The sequence below is a fragment of the Musca autumnalis genome, unplaced genomic scaffold (assembly GCF_047663935.1).
Source record: "Musca autumnalis isolate F117 unplaced genomic scaffold, ASM4766393v1 scaffold_2, whole genome shotgun sequence".
Lineage (NCBI taxonomy): Eukaryota > Metazoa > Arthropoda > Insecta > Diptera > Muscidae > Musca > Musca autumnalis.
In genome coordinates this window covers 234,286,683-234,302,283 of record NW_027411755.1, presented here as the reverse complement: position 1 = coordinate 234,302,283, position 15,601 = coordinate 234,286,683, and the positions used below count along the sequence as shown (strand labels likewise).

At 21.3% G+C, this 15,601-nt stretch overlaps 1 protein-coding gene across 14 annotated transcripts in view; it reads right to left on the bottom strand.

The window, feature by feature from the left end:
• The window catches only part of CadN (neural cadherin), a 792,724-nt gene that overhangs the window by 19,320 nt on the left and 757,803 nt on the right, over window positions 1-15,601 (bottom strand). For all 14 annotated transcript variants that reach the window (XM_073971019.1, XM_073971033.1, XM_073971023.1 and 11 more), the window contains 2 exons: window positions 6,612-6,824; window positions 5,652-5,822 (listed from right to left, as the gene is read on the bottom strand). In XM_073971019.1, the coding sequence (XP_073827120.1) occupies window positions 5,652-5,822; window positions 6,612-6,824 (384 nt within the window). The remainder of the gene's footprint in view (window positions 1-5,651; window positions 5,823-6,611; window positions 6,825-15,601) is intronic.

Genomic DNA, 15,601 nt, shown 5'->3' with positions numbered 1-15,601 from the left:
GAAAAGTACTATTGCAAACTAGTTTTGGTAATTTTGTAATAAATTAAAATATATAATTTGTATATTTAATATTTAATATTTAATATTTAATATTTAATATTTAATATTTAATATTTAATATTTAATATTTAATATTTAATATTTAATATTTAATATTTAATATTTAATATTTAATATTTAATATTTAATATTTAATATTTAATATTTAATATTTAATATTTAATATTTAATATTTAATATTTAATATTTAATATTTAATATTTAATATTTAATATTTAATATTTAATATTTAATATTTAATATTTAATATTTAATATTTAATATTTAATATTTAATATTTAATATTTAATATTTAATATTTAATATTTAATATTTAATATTTAATATTTAATATTTAATATTTAATATTTAATATTTAATATTTAATATTTAATATTTAATATTTAATATTTAATATTTAATATTTAATATTTAATATTTAATATTTAATATTTAATATTTAATATTTAATATTTAATATTTAATATTTAATATTTAATATTTAATATTTAATATTTAATATTTAATATTTAATATTTAATATTTAATATTTAATATTTAATATTTAATATTTAATATTTAATATTTAATATTTAATATTTAATATTTAATATTTAATATTTAATATTTAATATTTAATATTTAATATTTAATATTTAATATTTAATATTTAATATTTAATATTTAATATTTAATATTTAATATTTAATATTTAATATTTAATATTTAATATTTAATATTTAATATTTAATATTTAATATTTAATATTTAATATTTAATATTTAATATTTAATATTTAATATTTAATATTTAATATTTAATATTTAATATTTAATATTTAATATTTAATATTTAATATTTAATATTTAATATTTAATATTTAATATTTAATATTTAATATTTAATATTTAATATTTAATATTTAATATTTAATATTTAATATTTAATATTTAATATTTAATATTTAATATTTAATATTTAATATTTAATATTTAATATTTAATATTTAATATTTAATATTTAATATTTAATATTTAATATTTAATATTTAATATTTAATATTTAATATTTAATATTTAATATTTAATATTTAATATTTAATATTTAATATTTAATATTTAATATTTAATATTTAATATTTAATATTTAATATTTAATATTTAATATTTAATATTTAATATTTAATATTTAATATTTAATATTTAATATTTAATATTTAATATTTAATATTTAATATTTAATATTTAATATTTAATATTTAATATTTAATATTTAATATTTAATATTTAATATTTAATATTTAATATTTAATATTTAATATTTAATATTTAATATTTAATATTTAATATTTAATATTTAATATTTAATATTTAATATTTAATATTTAATATTTAATATTTAATATTTAATATTTAATATTTAATATTTAATATTTAATATTTAATATTTAATATTTAATATTTAATATTTAATATTTAATATTTAATATTTAATATTTAATATTTAATATTTAATATTTAATATTTAATATTTAATATTTAATATTTAATATTTAATATTTAATATTTAATATTTAATATTTAATATTTAATATTTAATATTTAATATTTAATATTTAATATTTAATATTTAATATTTAATATTTAATATTTAATATTTAATATTTAATATTTAATATTTAATATTTAATATTTAATATTTAATATTTAATATTTAATATTTAATATTTAATATTTAATATTTAATATTTAATATTTAATATTTAATATTTAATATTTAATATTTAATATTTAATATTTAATATTTAATATTTAATATTTAATATTTAATATTTAATATTTAATATTTAATATTTAATATTTAATATTTAATATTTAATATTTAATATTTAATATTTAATATTTAATATTTAATATTTAATATTTAATATTTAATATTTAATATTTAATATTTAATATTTAATATTTAATATTTAATATTTAATATTTAATATTTAATATTTAATATTTAATATTTAATATTTAATATTTAATATTTAATATTTAATATTTAATATTTAATATTTAATATTTAATATTTAATATTTAATATTTAATATTTAATATTTAATATTTAATATTTAATATTTAATATTTAATATTTAATATTTAATATTTAATATTTAATATTTAATATTTAATATTTAATATTTAATATTTAATATTTAATATTTAATATTTAATATTTAATATTTAATATTTAATATTTAATATTTAATATTTAATATTTAATATTTAATATTTAATATTTAATATTTAATATTTAATATTTAATATTTAATATTTAATATTTAATATTTAATATTTAATATTTAATATTTAATATTTAATATTTAATATTTAATATTTAATATTTAATATTTAATATTTAATATTTAATATTTAATATTTAATATTTAATATTTAATATTTAATATTTAATATTTAATATTTAATATTTAATATTTAATATTTAATATTTAATATTTAATATTTAATATTTAATATTTAATATTTAATATTTAATATTTAATATTTAATATTTAATATTTAATATTTAATATTTAATATTTAATATTTAATATTTAATATTTAATATTTAATATTTAATATTTAATATTTAATATTTAATATTTAATATTTAATATTTAATATTTAATATTTAATATTTAATATTTAATATTTAATATTTAATATTTAATATTTAATATTTAATATTTAATATTTAATATTTAATATTTAATATTTAATATTTAATATTTAATATTTAATATTTAATATTTAATATTTAATATTTAATATTTAATATTTAATATTTAATATTTAATATTTAATATTTAATATTTAATATTTAATATTTAATATTTAATATTTAATATTTAATATTTAATATTTAATATTTAATATTTAATATTTAATATTTAATATTTAATATTTAATATTTAATATTTAATATTTAATATTTAATATTTAATATTTAATATTTAATATTTAATATTTAATATTTAATATTTAATATTTAATATTTAATATTTAATATTTAATATTTAATATTTAATATTTAATATTTAATATTTAATATTTAATATTTAATATTTAATATTTAATATTTAATATTTAATATTTAATATTTAATATTTAATATTTAATATTTAATATTTAATATTTAATATTTAATATTTAATATTTAATATTTAATATTTAATATTTAATATTTAATATTTAATATTTAATATTTAATATTTAATATTTAATATTTAATATTTAATATTTAATATTTAATATTTAATATTTAATATTTAATATTTAATATTTAATATTTAATATTTAATATTTAATATTTAATATTTAATATTTAATATTTAATATTTAATATTTAATATTTAATATTTAATATTTAATATTTAATATTTAATATTTAATATTTAATATTTAATATTTAATATTTAATATTTAATATTTAATATTTAATATTTAATATTTAATATTTAATATTTAATATTTAATATTTAATATTTAATATTTAATATTTAATATTTAATATTTAATATTTAATATTTAATATTTAATATTTAATATTTAATATTTAATATTTAATATTTAATATTTAATATTTAATATTTAATATTTAATATTTAATATTTAATATTTAATATTTAATATTTAATATTTAATATTTAATATTTAATATTTAATATTTAATATTTAATATTTAATATTTAATATTTAATATTTAATATTTAATATTTAATATTTAATATTTAATATTTAATATTTAATATTTAATATTTAATATTTAATATTTAATATTTAATATTTAATATTTAATATTTAATATTTAATATTTAATATTTAATATTTAATATTTAATATTTAATATTTAATATTTAATATTTAATATTTAATATTTAATATTTAATATTTAATATTTAATATTTAATATTTAATATTTAATATTTAATATTTAATATTTAATATTTAATATTTAATATTTAATATTTAATATTTAATATTTAATATTTAATATTTAATATTTAATATTTAATATTTAATATTTAATATTTAATATTTAATATTTAATATTTAATATTTAATATTTAATATTTAATATTTAATATTTAATATTTAATATTTAATATTTAATATTTAATATTTAATATTTAATATTTAATATTTAATATTTAATATTTAATATTTAATATTTAATATTTAATATTTAATATTTAATATTTAATATTTAATATTTAATATTTAATATTTAATATTTAATATTTAATATTTAATATTTAATATTTAATATTTAATATTTAATATTTAATATTTAATATTTAATATTTAATATTTAATATTTAATATTTAATATTTAATATTTAATATTTAATATTTAATATTTAATATTTAATATTTAATATTTAATATTTAATATTTAATATTTAATATTTAATATTTAATATTTAATATTTAATATTTAATATTTAATATTTAATATTTAATATTTAATATTTAATATTTAATATTTAATATTTAATATTTAATATTTAATATTTAATATTTAATATTTAATATTTAATATTTAATATTTAATATTTAATATTTAATATTTAATATTTAATATTTAATATTTAATATTTAATATTTAATATTTAATATTTAATATTTAATATTTAATATTTAATATTTAATATTTAATATTTAATATTTAATATTTAATATTCAATATTCAATATTTAATATTTAATATTTAATATTTAATATTTAATATTTAATATTTAATATTTAATATTTAATATTCAATATTTAATATTTAATATTTAATATTTAATATTTAATATTTAATATTTAATATTTAATATTTAATATTTAATATTTAATATTTAATATTTAATATTTAATATTTAATATTTAATGATTAATGATTAATGTTTATTATTTATACATATGCTACATTTTTTATTTTACATTTTACCTTTTATATTTCACATTTTTTATTTTATATTTATTTTTTTTATATTGGATAATTTTATATTTCATGTTTTATATTTATATTTTATGTTCTCTCAGTAGAATAAATAGTCCCACTTCTTTTCAAAACTAGGGATCTGTTCATAGGATATTTCGATTCACCTCTTATGTTAACCTTTTTTGTGTACAAACATAGACCGTCGGTAAAATTATTTGTTCATTGCATTTTCAAATCCTTCAGCAAATACTAAGAATGTTTTTTGAATATTTCCCATGTATACAACTTTCCCTATTAGTATTGACATTGCATTTTTTCCTTTCCGTTCGCTACATATTTAAGGTCCCGTTTAATTGATTTTTTAGGGAATTGAAAAAGCTTTTTTCTAGCAATTTTACTTATAAGTACTCGAATTTCTTAATATAAATATTATAACTAGTTTTCTCCGATTTTAAATTTCAATAATTTTCAATACAAAACTACAACTGCATCTAATTCTATTACGAATATTGAGTGCAACTATTATTGTTTCGAATTATTTTTTTTTTTTTAATTTCATTGTTTTTATTGGAAGCATAATTGTGCTAATTTCTAAAAATATTTGGCGCAAAAACAAAACTCTTTTTGAAACTTACCTGATGCCAAAGAACTCAATGAACCAGCTGTACTGCCACCACCTTCATAGGCATAATTACGCAAATCATCGAAAGGCGGTGCATTTGGATCACCATCGGCACGTTTTTTATGTTCCTCAATGAACATGCCAACATTTGGCTCCTGACCGGGCATTAATGTCATGACAGGATCTAAATGGAGAAATGGTGGGGAAAAAGGGTAGACAAATATTGTTACCAAAAATCAATTAAAAACTTTATTTGAACGAAAAATTGTTTTAAATTTTTAATGGTACCGCATGTAAAAGTATGTAATTTTACGTTCGAGTTGTAAACACAAAGTACGAGGTGAGATTATAAATGATGGCATATATAAAAAGAATATGAGCCATATAAGCTCTTTTTCCAGAATCTGCAAGGATTTAGGATTGCTACAATTGTCATCCCATATAAAAATTATTTCATTTAAAATTTAATTTTCTGAAAAAGTATTGAATGAACTAATTTCATGTTTATTAATTTTTTGTTGGTCTTTTTTGTCAGTTTTAATTTTATGAAAATAAATTAGTTGTTTGTCCTGTTTTTATTGATCCAAAAATGTAATGCCTGTTTTAGGCACTTTTTTGTGATTACAAAGAATTGCCTATTTTTAGGTGACACTGACAACAATTGCCTACATTTAGGCTCACACGTTAAATTTTGCTTCTCCTGTCCAGCAATATTTCCAACCAACCTCGTTTTAAACATGTATACCCACATATTGTTTTTATTCTTTTCTATGTTACATGGTAGGATTATAAATTTTAAATTATGCACATTGACCTGATTCCTGTGCTGTATGTCCCGTGTTACCATATTACCTTTTGCCATATGGTTTATGCATCGATAAAACCCTAGCATTTTCATGTTACAATTACATTACTTTACATACTCGAACATACACACGCTTACATTCGACATTCCAACACATATTGTACTTACACATAATTGGCATTTTCATGGTGGCCAATTCTGGTGGCATTGGTCCACCAATGGGTATTTGCAATGGTGTTATATCGAATGCAGTCATATCATCTTCACCGCCACCCTCATCATCATAGTTAATGATATTTTCGCGTACATCATCATCTGGTCCAGGATATTTGATATGTGCCTCACGTCGACGATTATACACCACAAAGACCAGAACCAAAACTGTGGAATGGACAGCAAGGAAGCAAGCAAGCGAGAGCGCGTTCACACACAGGACATTATGTTGGGTTTTGGTATTATTATAATAATAATAATTTATACAGATGACCATAAACAAACACGTACACAAGATTATAGTGAGTGGTTTGTGGTAGATAGAGGAGTAAGACAAAAAAAGAGAAAACACATACAACGCAAATTAATATGATTATGTAAATTTTTAGTTTTCATTTTTATTTTCATGTAAAATATAAAGAGAAAATATGAAAAAAAACACGTTATATAAATTATAGTCTATCTTGCACGAAATGCAAGTTATTTTCTGTTGTTGTTTTTTTTCTAAAAGTAGAATTTATGTAAAAACTACTTGCGCTTTATTATCTTTTTTAAAGAAATAGAAAGAGCAAAACTAAAAAAATGTTATGTAAGATAAATTGGGTTTTGTTTTATGAATGCATGCGTGATGTTAGTAATGTTTATTATTTTTAAAATAGCAACATATAATTATATATGTAGATGTGAAAGATTTTATACTTGGTATTAACATAAAATATATACATATATAATAAATCAGTTACAGCTTTAATAAATGCCTTAAAATGAATTCAAATAGAAATATGAAACGTTAAAAAATCGTAAGTCTACAAATTTATGCTACATATTGTATTGCATCCTTAAAGTATGCAATTATTTCTGTTTAATAAAGTATATAATTTAACAAAGTATACAATTATATTGAAGAAGAGGATAAAAAATATATGATGCATGAATTTGAAATTGAAATGCTGAAATTAAAACATATTTTTTTATTTTTTTTTTTTTTTTTTTTTTTTTTTATGTCAAAGCAACTTTTTGAATGCAAAAATATAAATTTTTTTTTTGTTGGAGTTAGAAACCTTAAAGAAGGTCAACAATTAAGACATTTTCCAAACGGGCCTCAATGTATTTTAATAGATTGGAGCGCAATTTCTTATAACAGTGCAATCTTAATGAAATATTTAAAACAACGTTGTGTACCTTAGAAATGTTTCATATATTATATAAATAATTAATACATTTGTTTGTTATATAAATAATTAATATATTATTTAATAATTAATTTAAAAATTACTTAATTATTAATTTATAAAAATTAAGCCGATAGCCTTTAATTATAATTTGTGATTATAATAAACATTTTAAATAAATAAATGAATTAATTATTAACCCCTTATTTCGTCCCTTCTTATTATTAAGCCCTGATCTAGTTTCTTAATTGTTCGCCTGTACTAAATACGCATAATTTTGTCTAGATGAGACAACCCATTCTATAACAGAATTAAATATGGTATGAAAATGTCAACTAAATTTTGCATGGCATTTGAAAAATGTTCCTTCTCCTCTATATGAGACAGAGTTTCGAAAACATCGTTTTCTCTTGCCCAAATAATGCAAAAATTTGTTGCATGAATCCAAGGTAGGTATAAAATGGCAATACGTGCAAAATCCCCTTAAAATATTGTCCAAAACACACGAATATGAAGACGTGCAGTGAGTTGAAAATGCCGAAAAAATTCCAAAGCAGATTCACAAACCTGTATTTTTAAACCGTTTACATCGGTAGAAGCATCTTCATTGCTACTGAATATCTTGCCGACATTGCTGTGTCATAATTTGGTTTGTGTCTTTGGCATGGTTATTTTACATGCCGACCAAAGGATTGTTGTCTACGATAAGTCATCCTATCAGGGTGACATTTAGCGTTTTCGGCTTTTAGGTATTCTTATACAAACACTTTGGTGTGTTCAAAATTATCACATAGAATATTTTTAGATATGTTCAAGCAGGTCACGCAACACCAGCGCCTATAGCGGCAAATAAAAAAAAAATTACATGGGCCTAACCCTCTATTCGACAACATTGGGCTTGTGTCTTCGGTATGGTGAATATAATAACAGACCAATGGATTGTGTCTACAATAATTGAACCTGAAGGTGGAGTGATAAAACCAACTGACTTCGCCCAAATGACAAATTAATTGTTATTGTGAATTTATCGTATGAAAACGTAAACAAATATCTTGACAACTTGAAGGTATTTCAATCAAAAACGTCGTTTTGTTGAAGTTACTGGTTCACCTTATTTATTGAATTTGATTGGGGACATATATTATAATAGTTGTCGAAACAATTTCATGAAATTAGGTGTTCACAGAACGTTGAAGCTAAAGAGAAACAAGTGTGAATATATTTCGAAGAATTTGTTTGTAAAAAAATACAAACTGAAGTTGCGAACTTTTTTGTGGTAATTTACGAAACGGAAATTTTTAATGGAGTTGAGTTGGAGTCGAAAACTGAACTAGTGATGGGAAGACAACACTAAAAACCTTTAGGATGACGAAGCAAAATGAGTTGCGCTTGGATTAAAGGGAGAACGGAGGAAGTACACTCTATTGTGATTTAATTTAATGGAAACTTTTTTAATTTAATGCAAACTTTTTGCTGGGTATTAAGCGGAAAATATAACGATTTCAAGTCCTCTACCGGCAGCATGACATGTTACAATGTGAAAAGTCGGTCTGTGGAAATATCCAAACCTACCAGACTGTAGTCCTAAGATCTTCAACAGCATGTCTCTTCATGTTAACGGCTGACCATTGTTGATATTTTGATCTGTTTGTGTGCTAGAGAGCAAATAAGACCACACAAGTTAGGAAATATTGTTATTATATAGATAGAGAGAGGTCAACAGAAAAAGCTTCAAGGTCAATACGCCTATGATAGATATGAAAATCGACTTTCGTTTAATCGATGTCAAATTTTGGTCATGAAACAATCGAAGAGTCGACTTTTTATGATCGTTTTACTGTTGTCTCACTTAGTCCTGATTCACACTATAGTAATTCCACTGAAAAATGGAATGAATGTAAAAATAAAACGATCTGGTCCTTTCATTCAAAAGATCGAAAAGTCAACTGTTTAAAAGTGTTTTGCTTTCGGTTAAGTATCGCTTATGCCAATCAGGCAGATTTCAACAGTATTAATTATAATGTAGTCATAATTGGAGAACATGGTATAAATGTCATGACTTTTCCACAGCATTTTAACCATTTAAAACTTCCCTACAAATGATGTTTTAAGATAAGCCATTCGTGCTCGGTGATAAAATTTAGTTCCCATGTAAAAATAAGAAGCTCAATGCGGTCATTGATATGAGAGAAGCCCACCTAGTTCCTTCTAGAATACATATTTGTGGTTGTATCCAGAGATTAAATTCTTGTTTAAAAAAATGTGAACTTATTTAAAGGTAGAGAATAAAAATTGTTTAAAGAAAATATTTTACTTTTCACATTTTCTTAAAACAAGAATACAGAAATATTTCTTAACTTGAAATTAGAATCGTAATGATTGCAGCCTAAGACATTTTCATTTAATATATTGCTTATTTACTCCAATAGTGACGTAACTAAAAAAATCGTTTTCTGAGTTAAAGTGCTAACTTTTTTTAGGCTTCTACTTCATCTTGTGTCAAATTGTCACGCTGACATCTCTAAAACTCATCGAGTTGGAGCTCATTTACTACGAGTTTAGCAGAATTCAGCAAAACAGTTTTTTGAGTTTATGAAGGACTAAAACACTTCACATCATGTTTGATATTGTGTTTTGTCTTGTATATTGTTCTGAGTCTACGCTAATGTTTCAGTCACTAGGTCTGATCCTTTACTTTTTTAATGGTAATAGTGGTAACAGAGAAAACTGTCAAAATTGCTATTTCATGACCAGTTTTACCACAAAAGTAAAGGAACGGAAAAGTGGTAGATCTGGTAACAATGTCAAAAAGAAACAAAAAATTTCGTTTTTATTTCACTGCCTTTAATTTTGTCAGCGTTCGCTTTTTTCTTTTCTTTTTAATTTTTTTCGTCATTGCCAAATAATCGTCAAACAAATGTCGAAAAATCAGTTCTACCATTTTTTCCCGAAGAAATTTGTCTGGTAGGCAGAAGAGAAAGCAATTTTTATTCCACCTCTCTCTCTCTCTCTTAAAAATTGCTATCACTTTTACTACTTTTTGCTGTTAAGGAACGCTTTGCAGGTTAAAAATGGTAAGAAATGGTAAAAAATAGTAACCTCAGGCAAGTAAAGGAAAACAACTAATCTGTGACAAAAGTAGCGCCATCTAGGTAATTAAGGAACTATTTTAGTGGGTTTTTACACGCACTGCCATTCGATCAAAATGAAAATATTTGTCATTTAACATTTTCATAAAACGAGAATCCAGGCTAATGTGGTATAATTTTTAAACAAGGATATAAAAGCGGAACTTGATAAGTACAAAATTAAGATGAATATGTTATGGTGGTTTTTGTCTTGCATTTGTTGAATATGATTATCGAGTAATAGTTTGTGTCTAGACTAACGACTGAATCGCCCTGTTACAACACTACCATCATATCGGTAATTTCAGACTATTTTAATTGGGTTTTCCGCGCACTGCCATTCTAAACCTACTACCCAATGGAACATTTAGGTATTAATTGAAACATCCAATTGTGTGCCATTGTAAAATGAAAATGCTTAAATTTCCTTACATAGAAGTGGTAAAAACTGCAATTTAATGATGTAGATTATGCGAATGACAGTCGAAATGAATAAAATGCAAATAACTTACTATAGATTACCATAAAAATAGCCAAAATTAATTTGTCTAAAAATGTTCTTGAAGCAGTAGCTTTAAAATTAAAGAAACAAATTGAGAGGATCTACAAAATTTTTAAAATGTTTTCGACAGAATATGAAATTTTTCTCTTAATAATCCTATACATTTTTGAAGAGCATAAACAGATTGAATACAATGTGTAAACTCAATTGAAAACTATTTCAATACACTACATAATAATTTTCAATTTGATAACATAGTTCAATAAACATAAACAAATTAAATTGCCAATACGAATTGATCATTATATAGTCATGGATGTTATGTTGAACACATCAACTGAAAATATACACTGGTTTTAGAAAGTTTTGAAAGTTATGGTCAATAGTTATAAATATACTTATGTTGTTATTGACAATAGTGTTATGAATGTATCTGACAAATTAAAAAGTTGTCACATAAACGAAAAAGTAAAACATGATGAATAGAATATTTCAGTTGTTTAAAAATGTTCCAAAAGTATGCAATAATATTTGTTTATAGTTAACATTTGATCGGCAGACTTATTTTCAAGTTCTTGGAAAATTAAAAAATTTTCAATACAGAATTGTAAGAATGGTTAGCACGTCCGCCTTGCACTCAGAAGGTCTGCGGTTCGAATCCCAGGCCAAGCAACATCAAATTTTCAACGGTGGCAAAATTCCCCCTCAGTAATGCTGGCGACATTTCCTGAGTATTTAGCCATGAAAAACTTCTCTACAAGTGGTGTCGTAAGACACGCCGTTCGGACTCGGCAATAAAAAGTAGGCCCCATATCATTGAGCCAATATGAATCGTCGTGCACTCATTGATATGAGAGAAGTTTCCCTTGTCCCATCTGGGATGTTTGTGGAACAATTATTATTAATATATTATATCATACTATAATTTATTTTGTTAACTTATTAAATAATACCCCAAAAGTAGAATTAACATTTTATCTTTCAAATTGTCTACCTAGAGTTAGGCTATAATCTTATTTTATTCTTAACACTGCTCGAAGCCATCATTAGCTAGACACTTTTCTTAGAATAAATGTCAAGTTTATTTTTTGTTGAAATTTACAAAATACAAACTTTATACCATTAATATGTAAATAGATACGTCACCAAAAGTTAATTATGTTGTCGATGACTTAATTAGTATTAGATTTCGTTTAATATTTTATGGCATTTTTACCAAATAAAGAACAAATTTTATTAGCGGGCATGGGGTTGTAATAAAAACTGAGAACAAAATTGAAAGGCAAACTTTTAATAGTAATTTTACAAGGATGGCAGAAGATTTAAGGGCAAATGAAGTGTGACAGATATCGATTTCCTCATTAGCCAATGAATTCTGTAAAGATATGGAGGTAATTGAAAACGTGACAAATAATGGGCGTAAATAACTGTATAAGGAATGTAGTCGGAAATGCATCCCGACACCATTTTAACTTTTGAAAGTAAAATGTAAAAAATGTCTAAAAAATCTACTTATAGTCAGTGAACTGTATATGATTTAACGCCATTTATATTTCAACTGTACCCCTGTTGGAAGGGTTTGCTGAGGAAGAAAAGTTATAAGCACACTTTTAGGCGGAATTGTAATATAAATGAAGAAATCTAAAAGTCCCAAATTTCAGAGAACCTTTATAGCCCACACAAAACAAATATCGTTTACAACGACATATCGGTTACAGCGTCGGTCCCTTCAATGCCATTATAAGCGATTCTGACTTTATATCGAATTATCTATTAAGCAATAATGTCCGATAAGCACTTAAATAACAGTGTGGAAGCTAAGGACAATTATGCACGCTTGTTTTCAAAAATTTTTCAAAAAATATGGGCTTCCATTAAATTACTTCTTCGAAAGCATTATAACAGCTTAACTAATTATTTCATTCTATTATGGGTGATTTTTGCTCCATGTAAATATTTTAACTTCGCCAAAGAAAAATGTTTCTTGCAATTTAATAACACCAGATATTATATGACATTTCTTCAGCGCTTTGTTGTTGTTGATTTTCTTTTTTTCTGCACACTAATTAAAAGTCATATTTTTGCAATTTGTCAAACCCGTGTACCAGTACATACTTGACATTCACAACATATCCAACACTTAGTTGTCATAAGGGTTCGCTTCGTTTTTTATCGATGCGGTTTCATTTCATGTGTCAGTTTTTTTCGCTGTTGAAGTATTTCTTTAAATGCTCATTAATTGAAATGTTGATGCAGGAAATCTTATAGAATACGTTGGAAAAAACAACAACAACCTTGTTGATGTTGCAGTTGCTACAGTAACTGGATGATGACAAGGACACGTACGCACACACTGACACACATTTACAACAAATGTGTGCAGACAATATCAGCCGCCATATAACTCCCAATTTCGTTAATTAATTTTCAACTGCATGCTTAACAACATTAATACTTGGAGACGTATATACGCAAATTCGTGGATATCTGTATGTGTGCTATCACAACTATGACGATATATTGTCATATTGCTGCCTTCGTAATAGTAATATGGCATTTCTGATGGCATAATGAGAATGAAATTCAAAAAAAAAAACAGCAACGAAACTTCACCCAGAACCACTGGTAAACAACAATCATTGAGTTACGGATAGAAGACAACGTGCAACTGCAGAAACAACAAAAACAACGCTAATTTTTGCACAGTAACTTGAATAACATAATACAATAATTATTAACGTGCAACTGCAGAAACAACAAAAACAACGCTAATTTTTGCACAGTAACTTGAATAACATAATACAATAATTATTCTAGAAAGTCAAGAAAGAGAGGAATGGTAACATATCACCTCTCATCAATCTCTCGAACCTACAAACTTACTTTCCACTTAAATACCGTTCAGAATTGTGAACACAAAACCGCTGATACGCCATCTATTCGCGACTAGTAACAAGGCATTCACTTATTTTTATAATGGTAGGGGTCGTTGCTATGGTTAAGGATTAAATTTCCCCCAGTAGGTGGCGTTATAAAAATTATTGTTGTTGCCCTATCAATTTGGGGTGATAGATGGTATAATTTTTCTGGGATTTATGACACAAGTTTTTATGGAAATAAATTGATTACATTTTGTTTGAAATCTTGAAAATCAAATCAAAATTGTTTTACATGGGTCCATATGATTATTTTTTCCGGCCTTAAGGCAATTATTCAATTGAGTCTTCAAATTGACCTGTTGATCGATACTGAGTCGGTGACAAAGGAAACTGATCAAGTTGTTTGGTGAAAACTGGAACTATATTGTTCCCTACCTCCCGCCCTTAGGTAATCAATTTCATTTCCACTGTAATACATTTTGATATTTTTGAAATGTTTGAATACGGAAAAATATTTACTTTAGTTTAAGTAAATACATAAAGACGTAAAATCGGGAGTCCCACAATAAAAACGCCAACAACACTCTTTAAAATTCTGAGTGCAAAACTACCGTATGCCATCTATAAGCGACTAATATATATGTATTCACTTATCTAGGTATTGGTTGGGGTACTTGCTAATGATAAGACTCAAATTTTACCCCAGTAGGGTTCGCTATAAATAATACCTTGAAGTTATCAATCTAGTATGAGAAAGGTATAATTTTTTGGGATTTATTCAAATAAGAAGAAAGTATCAGTCGGCTTTGTGGATAGAAATATACCTTCAGACGCTGACATAAACAGAACAGGCAAACGAAAATCATCCAAATTTGACACATAGGCACACTTCTCCATGAAAGTTTAATTTTCTGCTATGGAGAGATCGTTGGCGACTTCTTTATTTACCGATCCGCAATTGGATTTTGGCAATCATACAATTCAAATTAAATATTTTTCATGAATATATAGATATGTTTACGATGCGGAAAATTATTCGGCAATGGTGATCTCTCTATTCCTTGCAGCAATGATAAGGCTTCGTTCATCTGATGATTTGTCCATTCCAAAATGTTTTTTATCCACGATATTTCTCTTCTTCCATGCCACCTACACCACTGACATTCCTTTTTCTCAAAAATTATTTTGACTCTGAAAGCACAGTTTTTTTATGAGGTCCTTGACCCAGAAATTGAGACTTTCATCCATGGACAGATCGCATACC